Source organism: Motacilla alba, chromosome 3, assembly GCF_015832195.1.
Source record: "Motacilla alba alba isolate MOTALB_02 chromosome 3, Motacilla_alba_V1.0_pri, whole genome shotgun sequence".
NCBI lineage: Eukaryota > Metazoa > Chordata > Aves > Passeriformes > Motacillidae > Motacilla > Motacilla alba.
The window spans coordinates 73960392-73973094 of NC_052018.1; the positions used below are offsets into that span (position 1 = coordinate 73960392).

The 12703-nt window shown below is 36.8% G+C and overlaps 1 protein-coding gene across 28 annotated transcripts in view; it reads right to left on the reverse strand.

Moving 5' to 3' along the window:
• Positions 1-12703, reverse strand: part of AFDN (afadin, adherens junction formation factor) — a 116698-nt gene that overhangs the window by 77662 nt on the left and 26333 nt on the right. For 21 of the 28 annotated variants that reach the window (XR_005256587.1, XM_038134019.1, XM_038134017.1 and 18 more), the window contains exons 2-5: positions 4792-4987; positions 3158-3273; positions 1453-1616; positions 843-1003 (exon numbers count right to left, since the gene is read on the reverse strand). Coding sequence is in view for 27 of the 28 variants with exons in the window: in XM_038134019.1 (XP_037989947.1) it covers positions 843-1003; positions 1453-1616; positions 3158-3273; positions 4792-4987 (637 nt within the window). In the remaining variant the exon portion in view is untranslated. The remainder of the gene's footprint in view (positions 1-842; positions 1004-1452; positions 1617-3157; positions 3274-4791; positions 4988-12703) is intronic. The other 7 variants (XM_038134016.1, XM_038134031.1, XM_038134030.1 and 4 more) reach the window with 1 other exon arrangement.

The window sequence follows — 12703 nt, forward strand, 5'->3', positions numbered from 1 at the left end:
GTAACATCCCCAAAATAGATTTCTCTCTCCACTGCTAAAAATCTCCAGTGATATTTCCGTAATTTATCTAATGAAGTGTTTTCCCAGTCTTTCACCATGCTTAGTATTACATGAAGTTAAAATGAAATAATGTCAATGACTGGTTGAAGAGTAGACCTTTACCATCTTGTCAGGAAGTCTGTGCTGACCTCCCCTTTCTTTAACAAGCCCATTTAAGATTTCCTTCAGGACAATGTTTTCTACACCTCTAACTCTTTCTTCACTACTCTTCCATGAACAGATAATACTTTCAGATTTTAGCAGTTCTAACATAGCTTCACTTGTTGTTTTTTAATAGTGTATCTACAATCACTGTTGTTATATCCCCATCCCATCAACGAGAAATACTTAATCACTATTATTCACAAGATCTACCAGAATCCTTTATGCAGAACAATCAGTCCTTTACATTCTTTATTTACGCTACTGATTCAATTTTCTATCAGGTCATTCAGCTCATTCTTACTACAAGGAATGTCAGTTATCTCAGCCAACCTCCTCAGTTTGCCAGGCTGAGTCCATCCTTCCTTTTTTCCCAGTTTAGCACTGTTAGCAAGCTCAATGAGCACACTTTCTCTCAATCTGCCCACGAGAGAAAGCTTTGACATGCACTCACCCATGGAACACCGCCCCTGTGGAATCCTACCTTCACAAACCCTTTGCTCAGTTACACACCAGATAAACTAGCCATGTGCAAAAAATGCTGGAGAATGCAAAAGTTAAGTCAAATTTAAGGAGTTGCTGGCCTTAATAATATTCTCTTGGTAAAATGTTTATAACTTAACCAGAAGAATTTCAAGTACCTGAATCTGGTCTGCCATCAGAACTGCGAAACTCCTGCATTCTCTTCTCTAGTTTTTGCTGTCGTCGCCGTTTCATAACCACCTCAGGATTGGATATTGTGCGGGTGAAGCTGGTTTCAGGCATATCTTTGTAAACCTCAGCTGCAAGGCGAAAATTCTCACTGCCAAGTTAGTTTAAATAAAAAGAATGTCATTAAGAACTTAAAATAGATACATCCTTATTACTTCATATAGGATAAAAAGCAATAGGGTTCACAGACACAGGAGCTCATTTAAGTTATTGCAAGACGGTTTCTACATGAATTTCACTTTTTCTACTGTTAATGGGGTTCATATAGCCATGCTCACCTGATATAAAAAAACAATTCAAGGAATACTAGCTGCTAGTTTTCAAAGAAAACAAGAAGTCTTCTACCTCTTAAACATGAGGACAGGGGGAAAAGCATTAAAGAAACTTTACATTATACTCCTAACTTTATTATGATTTCCAATACTGCAAAGCATGGGAAAGCTGAGTTAGCATGTGCTTGCAAGTCACGCTTTTTCTTTGGCAAATGCACTTAAAAACAACTCTCATTTAAGTTTTAAAAAATAAGTTTAGACCACTTACATATCATCCCCATGAAGAAGTCTATCGTCTTTATCTGACGCTTGTCGCAATGCCTCTTTTTCACGCCTCTTTTTTTCTTTTTTTTCTTTTTTTGAGAGAGTTCGCTTGAAATTCTGAATTACTCCCTCTTTTTCTTGTTTTTCAGGCCCATTACTCTGAGCTTTCTGAAATAAATGAGTTTAAAACAGCTTCCATCAATTTCAATCCAAAGAAAAGTTAGTATTGGTTTTAACTTTGCAGATGAACCTGTTCAAGACACAGTATCACGGACCCAAAACCAACACTCCAGGCAACAACGCTCCATTACACAGCGATGAGACTAATGCTCCCAAGAAAAACACAGAGAAGACAAATATAATGTCACGTTCCAAAGACGGTATGAGCTAATTGTACTCAAACAAGTGAAGAAATTGCAGAATTTTACTTGAATAATGCCTGCTATCTACTTGGCCTCAAAAGATAAACTGAAGCTGCAAAACAAATTTTTGCTTCTGAGTAAAAATACTCTGTAACAACACTGTGCTTAATCTGCTTTCAAGGCAACTGTGTTGGAGCTCCAGATAAGAATAAACTGCAGAAGGAAAAACATTACAGAATACTTCTCCCCAATGGCATATTTTTCCAAGTCGTCATTCCAGTGTTGCAGTGCTGTCTTCTTCAATACCTGCTCCTCGCATACACAAGATACCTGTAATCCTAGGCTCATTTGCCTTACGTAGAGAAGATTACAGAGCACAAGAGAAAGAGGATGTAGATTTTCTCACTTCTATCAGGAAGCGAAGAACATAAAGAAGGAAGATTGCAAATCACTTAATTCAATTAATAGGAATAGCAGGGTTGGTACTCGTAGTGCAATGCATCACTAACTTTCCCTTCTGCCCTGTTAACATGCATGTACCCTGTAGTCAAATGCCCAGTACAAGCTCACATCCCTATACCCAAAGCACTTGTAAAATTAACAAGCTCTAGTTCCAAAAGCAAAGGAAATTTAGTGCTCAGCACAAGATCAAAAACTCGCCTTAAGATAGCCCACAATGAACAGCATGTTTTCCATAGCTATAGGCAACCAAGCTACATATAATATATATAATTACATGACTTCAGGAGCCAAACTCTAATCTAATTTAATGTTTAAATTGCTAATATTAGAGAAAATTTTTGTACAGTTGATGTTGGCAGCTCATTCATTTTGCATCTGTAAGAGAAAAAAATAATCAAAAACCAAAAAAAGCAAAACCAAACCAAATCAAAAAACCCTGCACGAAAGGAAAAAGTCTGCCATACTTTTTTCAAGAAACAGAATGTTACCTAAGGAGGTAATAATTTTTAGCTCTTTAACTCCCCCTGGCATTCCCTTTTAAAAGCTTTGCAAGAAGCAAGATTACCTCCTGGTATGTGGCACCATATACTATTTGAGGTATTTTTCAAGTCATCATAATAGAACAAAGCAAGCTTTAAGTTCTCTAGGCACGCGCCAGTACTAGACTGCTACATGGATCACAGCATCACCAGCCATCGAAAGACAACAAAAACGTGTTGCAAATATGCACTTTAAGTATTTAAAAATACTTGCTCTAGATATTGAAGACCATGAGCAGCAGTTGTTTTCAGGAATTAGAAAAGTGAAAGTTATGTTTTCCTACATAAGCAAACCCCAGAGATTTCAAAACTGCTGTTAGCACTAGCACGCTCGATAAGGACTCACCTTTGGAGGAAGTGTGTCATTTTCATTCTTGAGGACAAACCTTCCCTCGCGATCATCTTTGTTCCAGTTTAACTGTACAACAAGAGGCTTCTCATCCACATCTAATCTTCTTTCTTCTTCAAAAAAATGAAAAGCAGTAACAGTTACTTGGTATTTCAAGAGCAAAGGTAGTTTGAAATAAGTTAAGCTTTTAATAAAACCACAAGGTTTGCTTAACAGAACACATCAGTTGATGTTTTCCTGTTAAGTACAGAGACAGAAAGAAAGCTCAGGAATGTAGAATTAATTACATGTCCCCTTTCCAGCAACAAGCCCAAGTGTACTCCATCTATCTATGCAAGCTAAAGGTCCCCAGAAGGTAGTCTCACGTAACTCCTTTGTTAGAACTAAGTCTCGGAACACAACATTACCACTCTGGAGGAGAAGTTAGATTTACAGTTGAAATGTTTAAAACTCTGTAACATCCTGGGCCTTCCAAATACTCATTTTTCTTATTTTAAATTTACTTTAAAGTAGACCACAGTCTGGTTGCAGCCTGAAAAATACTATCCCACAAAGACTGCACAAAAATAAACAAGATTACAAAATTTAAACATTAAAACAAATCAAAAGCTGCCACGACATTATTCAGATCCAAGATAAAATTTCATTTAGAGTATTACATCTATTGTAAGTATATAGAAAAACAACTGACAGAGTGGTTAAAAAACTTAAGCAAGTCTTGCCATTTGATTTTCCCTTTCAAAAGAAGGAGACAGTACATGTGCCCAGGAAAACAACGATGTTTTTGTGGTTATTTTTATTCAGTAAGAAACACTCCTATTGACCTTGCATGCCTCAATCATCTTTTAAAAATCAGGAACTTGTTCCGCAAAGAAAACAATTTCATTTTGACTATAGTTACAGCACTAACAGACTTTTAAAGAAATCTAAGGCAGAAAAAAATAAATTCTTTTCAGTCTTTCAAATGCAGAATTTAAAGTCATTCAAGCACTTGTGTATACTTCTGAAGTACAAAAACACATAACCAAAAGATAGTTTCTCCTTTATCTGTCCCCACCACCACCACACACACACTATCACCTTCTGATCTGAAACAGACAAACTTCAGCAGTATCAAAGGCTATTTAGATACCCAAGTTCTTCACAGGTAATATTAGAGGATCTGTTTAAGAACCACAGTGGCTTCAAATAATATTTTGTTTGAAACTTCCCCCAGTTCAGCAGTAAAAGAACATGAGTGACAAAGCTAACATCACAGGCCCACAGTTTCAAAGAACAGAAGATGTGCTCTCAACTAGTCTAATTTAACAATCCTAGTCTCCCATTATAAATTTATTCTTTACCTACTAATCCTAAATATAGCAACTCTCTTACAAATGTCAACAAACTAATAGGATGTCAATCACACCATTTTATAGATCATAATCAAATCTTACATTAATTGCAGGCCTGGTATGTATAATTAAGTTTTGAAAACCACTCCCCAAAACCAATTAATAGCAACGTATTTAAGAATAAAACACCAAATCTCATGTGGTTCAGAAACTGAGGGCAAAGCTGAAGATACTTTGGGTGAGAGTAGGTATGATGGTGGTGCGGATGCAGGAAGGACTTAATGAATAAATACAAACCTCCACTGACGTGCACTTCATAAAGTGAGTATTTAGGGGATGATAACATTCGCATGTCTGGTCGAAACTTCTCTGCAAGAGTTTCTATCACATCTTGAGTTGTGGCAGTACTAGAGACACGGATACATTTTGTTGCAAAATTTCCAGCTGCTTTGTCTTGAAAGTAGAATCTCATTACTCCATGAAACTCGAGATCCTGTAAAGAAATAAAAATACAAATCTGAGTGCTGGCTAACAGTTATAAGGTTCAGAGTTTTTATTATTTGTTACAAATTTATTATGAAAATACCAGACCTCCAAATATTACACTGGTTTTCAAAATTTTTATAATGGTAGAATTAAAAACCAGTACACTATATACTTGAAAAGCTATCCTGCAAAAAGAAATTAAGGACTATCTATTACTGAAAATACTGAACTTGAATCTTTAAGTATTGAAATTTACAGCTATATTCAGGAAAATGAACAAAACCTAGAGACACATCTTGAAGAGTAACTGAGAACAGGCCCCTGCAGCCCAAGTCTGTAAAAGTGCATGTTCAAGGAACAGCAGCGTGTCTTGACAAGAACAGCTTGGTGTCACAGAACTCACAGGATCATCTTTTCTCTCCTCTTTTCACCCCTTCATGCACTCCTCTCTCATGCTGGCATCTGTTTGTCTGAGAAGCAGCCTTTCAAGGAAGCTAAACCATTTGACTTACTTGTACTTTTTATTTTAAGAAAGGTTAGTCTTTGGTACAGCTCCCTGAACACTCTGTGAGGGGAAAAAAAGCTTCAGCACCAACACGAGGTGAATAAAGGCATTGCAGCTGTCAGGCAGGTGGCTACACTACAACTGCGAAGGCAATTTGTTCAGACTATTGTAAACTCACATCCTCAAGTGATTTCCTTTGCCACTGGAGCCTGGGCTCTACTGCACACCAAAATTCAGGAGAACACTGTCCGCTTATGCTAGTCACTACCGGTCTGAACAACTCCAAATTCAAATTTCAGTTCCCCAGTGGTCTCCACCTGGTCAACTTTTGCCCCTTGCATAAATCCCAGCAATCATGAGGCCCTGCACTCAAGGGGAATCAAGGATATTCAAGTCTCCACTTGACTTTGCCAAGTTTAATCTACAGTTTAATAATCATTGCTCCTGTCTTCACTCTCCAGAGGCTTTGAAACAGGCAAATCCTTAGGCATTGAGCACAGTGATAGATTTTATGCTAGGCACAGCCCTTTCCAGAAGTACATCTGATCACAGGACACACATTACAATGCTTCTTTGAATAGCAAACAATAGAGATATTTACTGAAGCTACTCTATCATTCAGAAGACCTTTGCAAAAAGAAAGGAGAAAACAAGAGTATTTAAAAAGGAATTAAAAAGTCAAAGAACCTACACTCAGACAAATATCTATGTCACCTAGATACATGCAGAAATAAGAACTGTTCTTCTCAGGACATTCCCAAGCCTACACCAACACAGCAGTCCGATGAAATGCACCATGGACCTCAACAATGGCCAATTGTGTTTTATTCTCTGTTGTTATCTGAACAATTCACAGAATTAATCTTTCTGAGCCTGCACTGCTGTTCCCACAGAACTATGTACTTAGCAATACAGTGTTCCTTCCAGTGTTCCTTCCTGCAACAAGTTACAGTTTCCACATCCCTCACTCCAGCTAACTCCCACCTCTGTATACGCTCTGAACTTGACTGCAGTTTATACAACCGTGGGTATAATTCTTCAGCTGTGAACATTTTTCCAACAACTACTACTCACCTCTCAAAAGTATCCTGACTACTTCATTGCTTGTCTTTAATTATATATACTGAATTATTAACTAATTATCCATACAAGGACTTACCCCTCTCACGCAGAAGGCTACTAAATGACTTCGGGAAATCCCACCTATCATAGTGAATTGGAGCTTCCCTTACATTCTTGCTAACTCCTTCAGTTAAGAGTTCTAAAAGGTCTGAAGCACAACTTTTCTAAGTCCTGTTGACCTTTCCACGGTCTATTATAACAGACACCATTGTGTGTCCATGAATTCTGTAGGTTAATGCAGTTTCTACTCACACGGAACATCGCCAGTGAGCGTCCTTTGTAACACTGGTTTCACAGTGCATTTGCATCCAACGACCTGAAGGTGTCCACCTAACAGAGCCATTACAGACCACTTAGTGAAATTACTTCATCTCTCACTTCCTTCAGTTATTGGATAAAGATTCTCTCGTTCTAGTAACTTGCTTTCCTGCCTTTTTCTCTCTTAACAAATGCTGATTTGAAAGCATCCCTCAATTTTATTTTTTTTTATCTCATGCTTTTATATTCTACTTGTCAGATTTTATATCCTCACAATTTTCCTCATTTGGATACTACTTCAGCTTTCTAGTAACCATCTTTGCCTGATGTTCAGTCATGCCAGCTTCCTTTCACACTTGCCTCGATAGCTGGCATGTTTTTGGTCTGTACCTCCAGCACAGCATCTTTAACTCTCAGCAGGCGTAGGTACTTGGCTACTTACTTGCCCCTTTTAGCTTTACCAAGCTTTCCTAGTGCCAGTATGCTGCATTTCCAACTGGTTTGGAAAATTCTATACTTTTTGCAAGAAAAATTAATCTAAGCGTGTCATGATCTCTAGAAAGCAGAGCAGTCTCACTGGTAATATTCCAAGCCATATTCCATGCACACTTTTGTGCAGATTTGGTTTAAATGGTTGCCTCTCCTGCTAATACTTCTTAATCATGATGCTTCACAAAACAGCCACAGCATTTTTATAATCAACTTTAAGTTTCAATCCACTTGTTTGATCATTGCAAAAGACAACACATAAGCTTTCTGCAGAAGTATCATGAAGCACAATCATATCCCATTTATAACATTTACTTCCCTTTATACAAGGTTTTCCCCACCACCATCTCAAGGTACTGCTGAAACAAGAATTTTAAAAGAGAAAAAGGAGCACATTACTAATATTTTCCATGCATTATGTACTGTGTGAGTACATAATGAGATAAGATTAAAGTAGCTTTTTTCAATTTTTTTTTCTTTTTTAGGGAGAGCAGATTATTTTACTAAGGACACATTCTACTGCCAAGTAGCCATGCTTTTAATCTGCAGATTTTTTAACAACACAGTACAGATTGAAAAGCAAAGGAATGGAACACAGGTCCATTCAGAGAAGAAGTAAAAAACAATCCAAGAAGCTTTCTAAACTACCATATTGTTTGCTGTTGTTAATATTAGTAATATCAATAATGACAATGTAAGTTACAACTTATTTCTATTTCCAGGTACTAAAAAAGCAGACGAGACAAAAGTACATTCTGAATTCTCAAGATACAGCATCTGTATAAGCAAGTTTTGTTTTCATTTTCCAAAAGAAGTAATGTGTTTTCCTAATATTGCCATTTGACAATCTGGATATAAAAACAACTGAATGCAGGGACCACTGACTGTCCATTTCCCCCAACCTCTTCTACAGCAGCTTCTCAAGCTGTGTCCCCACAAACCATGTCCTTGTCCCCTCCCCCCTACTTTTTCCAAAGTTTTCTGTTTAAAAAAAAAAAAGACTGCACAACAGCATCACAATCTTCTATCACTTCCCCATATAAAAGTCCTTTAAATGTTTCACTTCCATTATGTTCCAAACTGTACCTTGGGGCATTGCTTAGACTATTACGGATTTATTTGATGACATGGAAGTAACTGGTTTCACATTTCAAAAAGAATCAGGAAATAGGAGACCAAAAAACAACAACAACAACAAAAAACCCCACAACCTTCTAGTCTTCACTATTTTTTTGATATCGCATGAGCGTTTGTGCGTGCGTATAGCTACAGTTCAAGCCACATTTAACTTTCCAGCCATGTGCTTAGCAGATAAATCCCAACTACACACAAACAGATGCTACCACTCACACTCAGACAACAAGGTAGGCACTGCACTTGAATTTCCACTCTCCACTCTAACTCTGCACTAAAGTGCTTATTTTTCAGAGTTTTGTGTTTCATCCTCAAACTCATTCACTACTGAATTTCTTTGTCAAGACTGCTAGGCACGTTCACTGCAGTTTATAATATGAACTTGTGTCAAGAAAAGAGGCTAAAGAACAAAAATTGCTTGTCCTAAACTAGGTAGATACAGAAGTATCTATTATTCCCTGATATATTATTGTAAGTGAAGGAATCTCCCCAAAACACTTACAAATCTCTTGAAACCATCTTTCTCTAAAGATAATAACTGTCATTTATCATTTAACAAAAAGAAATTAAAATGTTTTCTGGATTTCAAGAGTGACTGATTACTTAAGTGTATGAACACTTCTAAATTCCTCTCAGGAGTTCATACGCATGATAAGCAATTTTAGTTGTATTATCAATCACATTTGGTATTTTATGTATCTGCTGTACAAGTTCATGGATCATGTAGGAAAGCAAGGATACAGACCAGTCTTCAGCCACACAAGTACAGCCAATTTTCACAAAATTTTAATTCTGATCATCTAGACTGCAAAACGTATTTTGAAGATCATACGGCCAAAGTCAGTTTTTTAGGCCTTTCAAATAATAAAGGCAACTTTCCTCAAACACAAAGCATAATTATTCCTTTTTATCAGTACCAAATGAAGTTATGGTAGTTTGTAAAAACATATTCTACTCAAAAAGTTTCAACTTAGATAATAGTTGCCAATTAACCATCGTTTCTTGGTTTTACAACAAAAGTAATCTGCACCACCTCTTCATTAGGCACAAAGGAAAGAGTTTATAGAAGCATTTCAAATCCCTAGTTATGACTTTTGCATAAAGTAAATGACAGGCAGTAACTGCTTCAAAACCAATGGAACAAATGTGCCAAAAGTGTCTTCAGAAAACAAAAATAAAAACACACAAAAGCATCAGAATGAAACACCTGAAACACTTTCATAAAGTGAAACTACTTCAAAATTCTACAAAATCTTGTGAAAAGCTTCCATTAAACATTCTTAGAAAACATCTGCCTTCTCAGTGCTATCACTCTCCTCTGACACTGTCCTTGAGGACCTCAGACCATCATTAAATGAAAAAGAGCACTACAAAAGCAGGAAGCAAACAAACTTTAATACATAACAAAGTCAGTCACACAGAGCACCCAAGTCACACTTACAACTGAAGATGTGAGGTAAAAGTTATCATATCAATTCTAACCCATGTTTTCCATAGGGCTTCACGAAAGGGACTCTGGTTTCTCAAAACAGTTTGATCTTTAAATCTAGTTCCAGTTACTGACTGTCAAGGGTGGATCTCTGCTTTCAAGCAGTAAGCAGTAATAATCAAAATCACTCATTTGAAGTTATGCTACAGAGAAATGCAAGTAAGTAAAAGAGGGAGGGAAAAGCATCTCAAGCTCCCCTTTCCAATTATGAAGAGTAGTTATATATTCATGTGAAAAGTGTTAATAATTACAGAAGATAAAGGTGCTTAATACTTTGGCAATACAAAACAAAGAAAATCCCCGCAAAAAAACATCATCTCCAAACCTCTCTTTTTGCCAATCATCCAACTCTTTTTACACAAGAATATAGTAGTCAAGATGGAATATAAAAAGCAAGTAGAAAGACATAAAAAGATTGCACTGTACATGAAGCTCAGAAAAAGCCTGCAATGTGACACAACGGGATTTGCAGCAGGGAAACCTGGACTTCCTGAAGAATCGGAGAAGCTTCTGCAAACAAAATGGTAATATCCAGGAGCCATAACCTACAGCCATGCTCACATGAGAAAGGAAACCCCTGCTTTAAGTATTTATCACAATATGTAGGGCACAGCGATGAATGAGATCAAACTACTACTCCCACAAGCCAGCAAAGCATACCCATAGGCTATTAAAACTCCTATCCCACCTGTATGCATCACAAAGCACTACATACTTCAATACTTAAAGAGTATTACACACTGCCCATTCTGTAAACTCTACAGTCTCTGGAGCAGCACAGAATATACAAGTTTCCCTTCAGAAATCTTCATCTGCACCCCCTCCCAGAGGCTTTGATCTCTTTCAGCTGCATTGATAACACTGTTTGCCTTGCAAGCACATTCTGCATGACTGCATCCAGAAAATACCGAAACCCAGCACTAAGAACATCACATCTTTCTTCATGCCCCATTCAAATTCTGCAAGCAAAAATCTACAGAGAACTAAGCTGCAATTACTATTCAAGTACAAGTGCTTGCTGCTCAGGAGTTTTGCTAACAGAACATAGAAAACAATAAAACCAATCCACAGTGCAGAAAGTAGAATTAAAGCACATACAAGTTGCTTTCAAATGAATTCGGGTCACGATATTGATATAACAGGTCAGCACAGCAACAGTATTATTACTGCAGGATATTCTGCAACATTCATATAATGCCTTTGTATCTGACCTGTTGTCAGCCTACACAGTAAAATGGAATTGCTTCCTTTGCCTCTCCAAAAGCCGTATGTATGCTACAAATCTGTGGGATTCTAATGAGTACAAGAATATTTTAAAAAAATTCCTATAATATTTTAAAATCCATTTAAATCAGTAAGGCAATAAGCACTATGAAATTGCATGGGGGTGAGGTTTCTAGCTCTCATTCCCAGTTCTAGCACTCAATTCCCATAATGACTGCTCAACTTGAAACTTGAGGACAGACAACACTATTAAAAAGTAATTTCCAATAGTTGTTTTTTTAAAAAAATCATGGTAATTGTTATAAATTTTTTCCCATGTAGAAAAGAAACACAGTGTTCTTGTTAAGCTACAGTTTTTGAATTAACTTCAAAAAGTGCAGCTTCATGATAAAAGACTACCTTTAATCTAACAGAAGAAAGGAAGAACAATACCCATGAAAAAACAGCTCCTGTAAAAAAATAATTTTCACCGGCTTTACTTCCTCTTCCAAACCTCTGACACCTGGATCAACAAAGACTTTCCACTACAGAATGACTCATTCTGCCACACTTTAGACACCGTAATGTTCATAGAAGCAGGACCAACAGCTGACCTTTCTGTCAGACAGAATTACCAATAACCCACAACATGAAGATCAGAACTAATTGAAACCGCCTCTTTATTTTCCTGAGGAAAATTGCATCTTAGGAACCAGCTCCACTACATTTTGAAACAAAACCTCAAAACCAAAAGACAAGAGGTACTACAAACACTTTCACAATATAAATATATATATTTATATATATATAAATGTATAATATAAATGTAATGCAATGAAGTCAATGCAAAAGCCACTGCACTATACGACAAACAGCACACAAAATCTTAAATTAAGGCCAAAATTCAAGTATATAATTATCGCATCCACTAAAAAAGGATTAACTTTCATAAACGCAGCTTTAATGCCCATATGAACTCTGAATTATCATAGATGTAGATATTTTACTGTATACTTTATATGCATTGTCCCTGCTTCCTGTTGCTTATCTGTCCCCAACAGCAAGACTAATTAACACAAACTCTTGGGATTAAATAAACACTACTGTAATCGTCAATACTTTCCTACTAACTTACATCTCACAGATTTTTAAAAATTTAAGTTTCAAAAGAGGCCCATATCCACCAGGTAGATGAAGCAGGTCCTACTGATTTCAAAATAAAACAAAACAAGCTGTTTTCAGAGTAGTCGTTTACCGGAGCCACATTCTGTGGTGCCATCAACCACACTTCATTCTGAATACACCAAAGTTTTCATAACCTTTTACAGAAGATATTATTCCACAAGCAACATGAACTGTCTTCACATAAGACGTATGAGTCAAACCGCAGTTTTTCACTAAAAATTAAAAAAAAAAATTGCCAAGGGCACTCCCTGAAAGCATGACAGACATTATCTTCCAATCCTTAATTCTGAAACCAACACAAGGTGATCAGCAAAATCAGCACAGCACTTGCAACACAG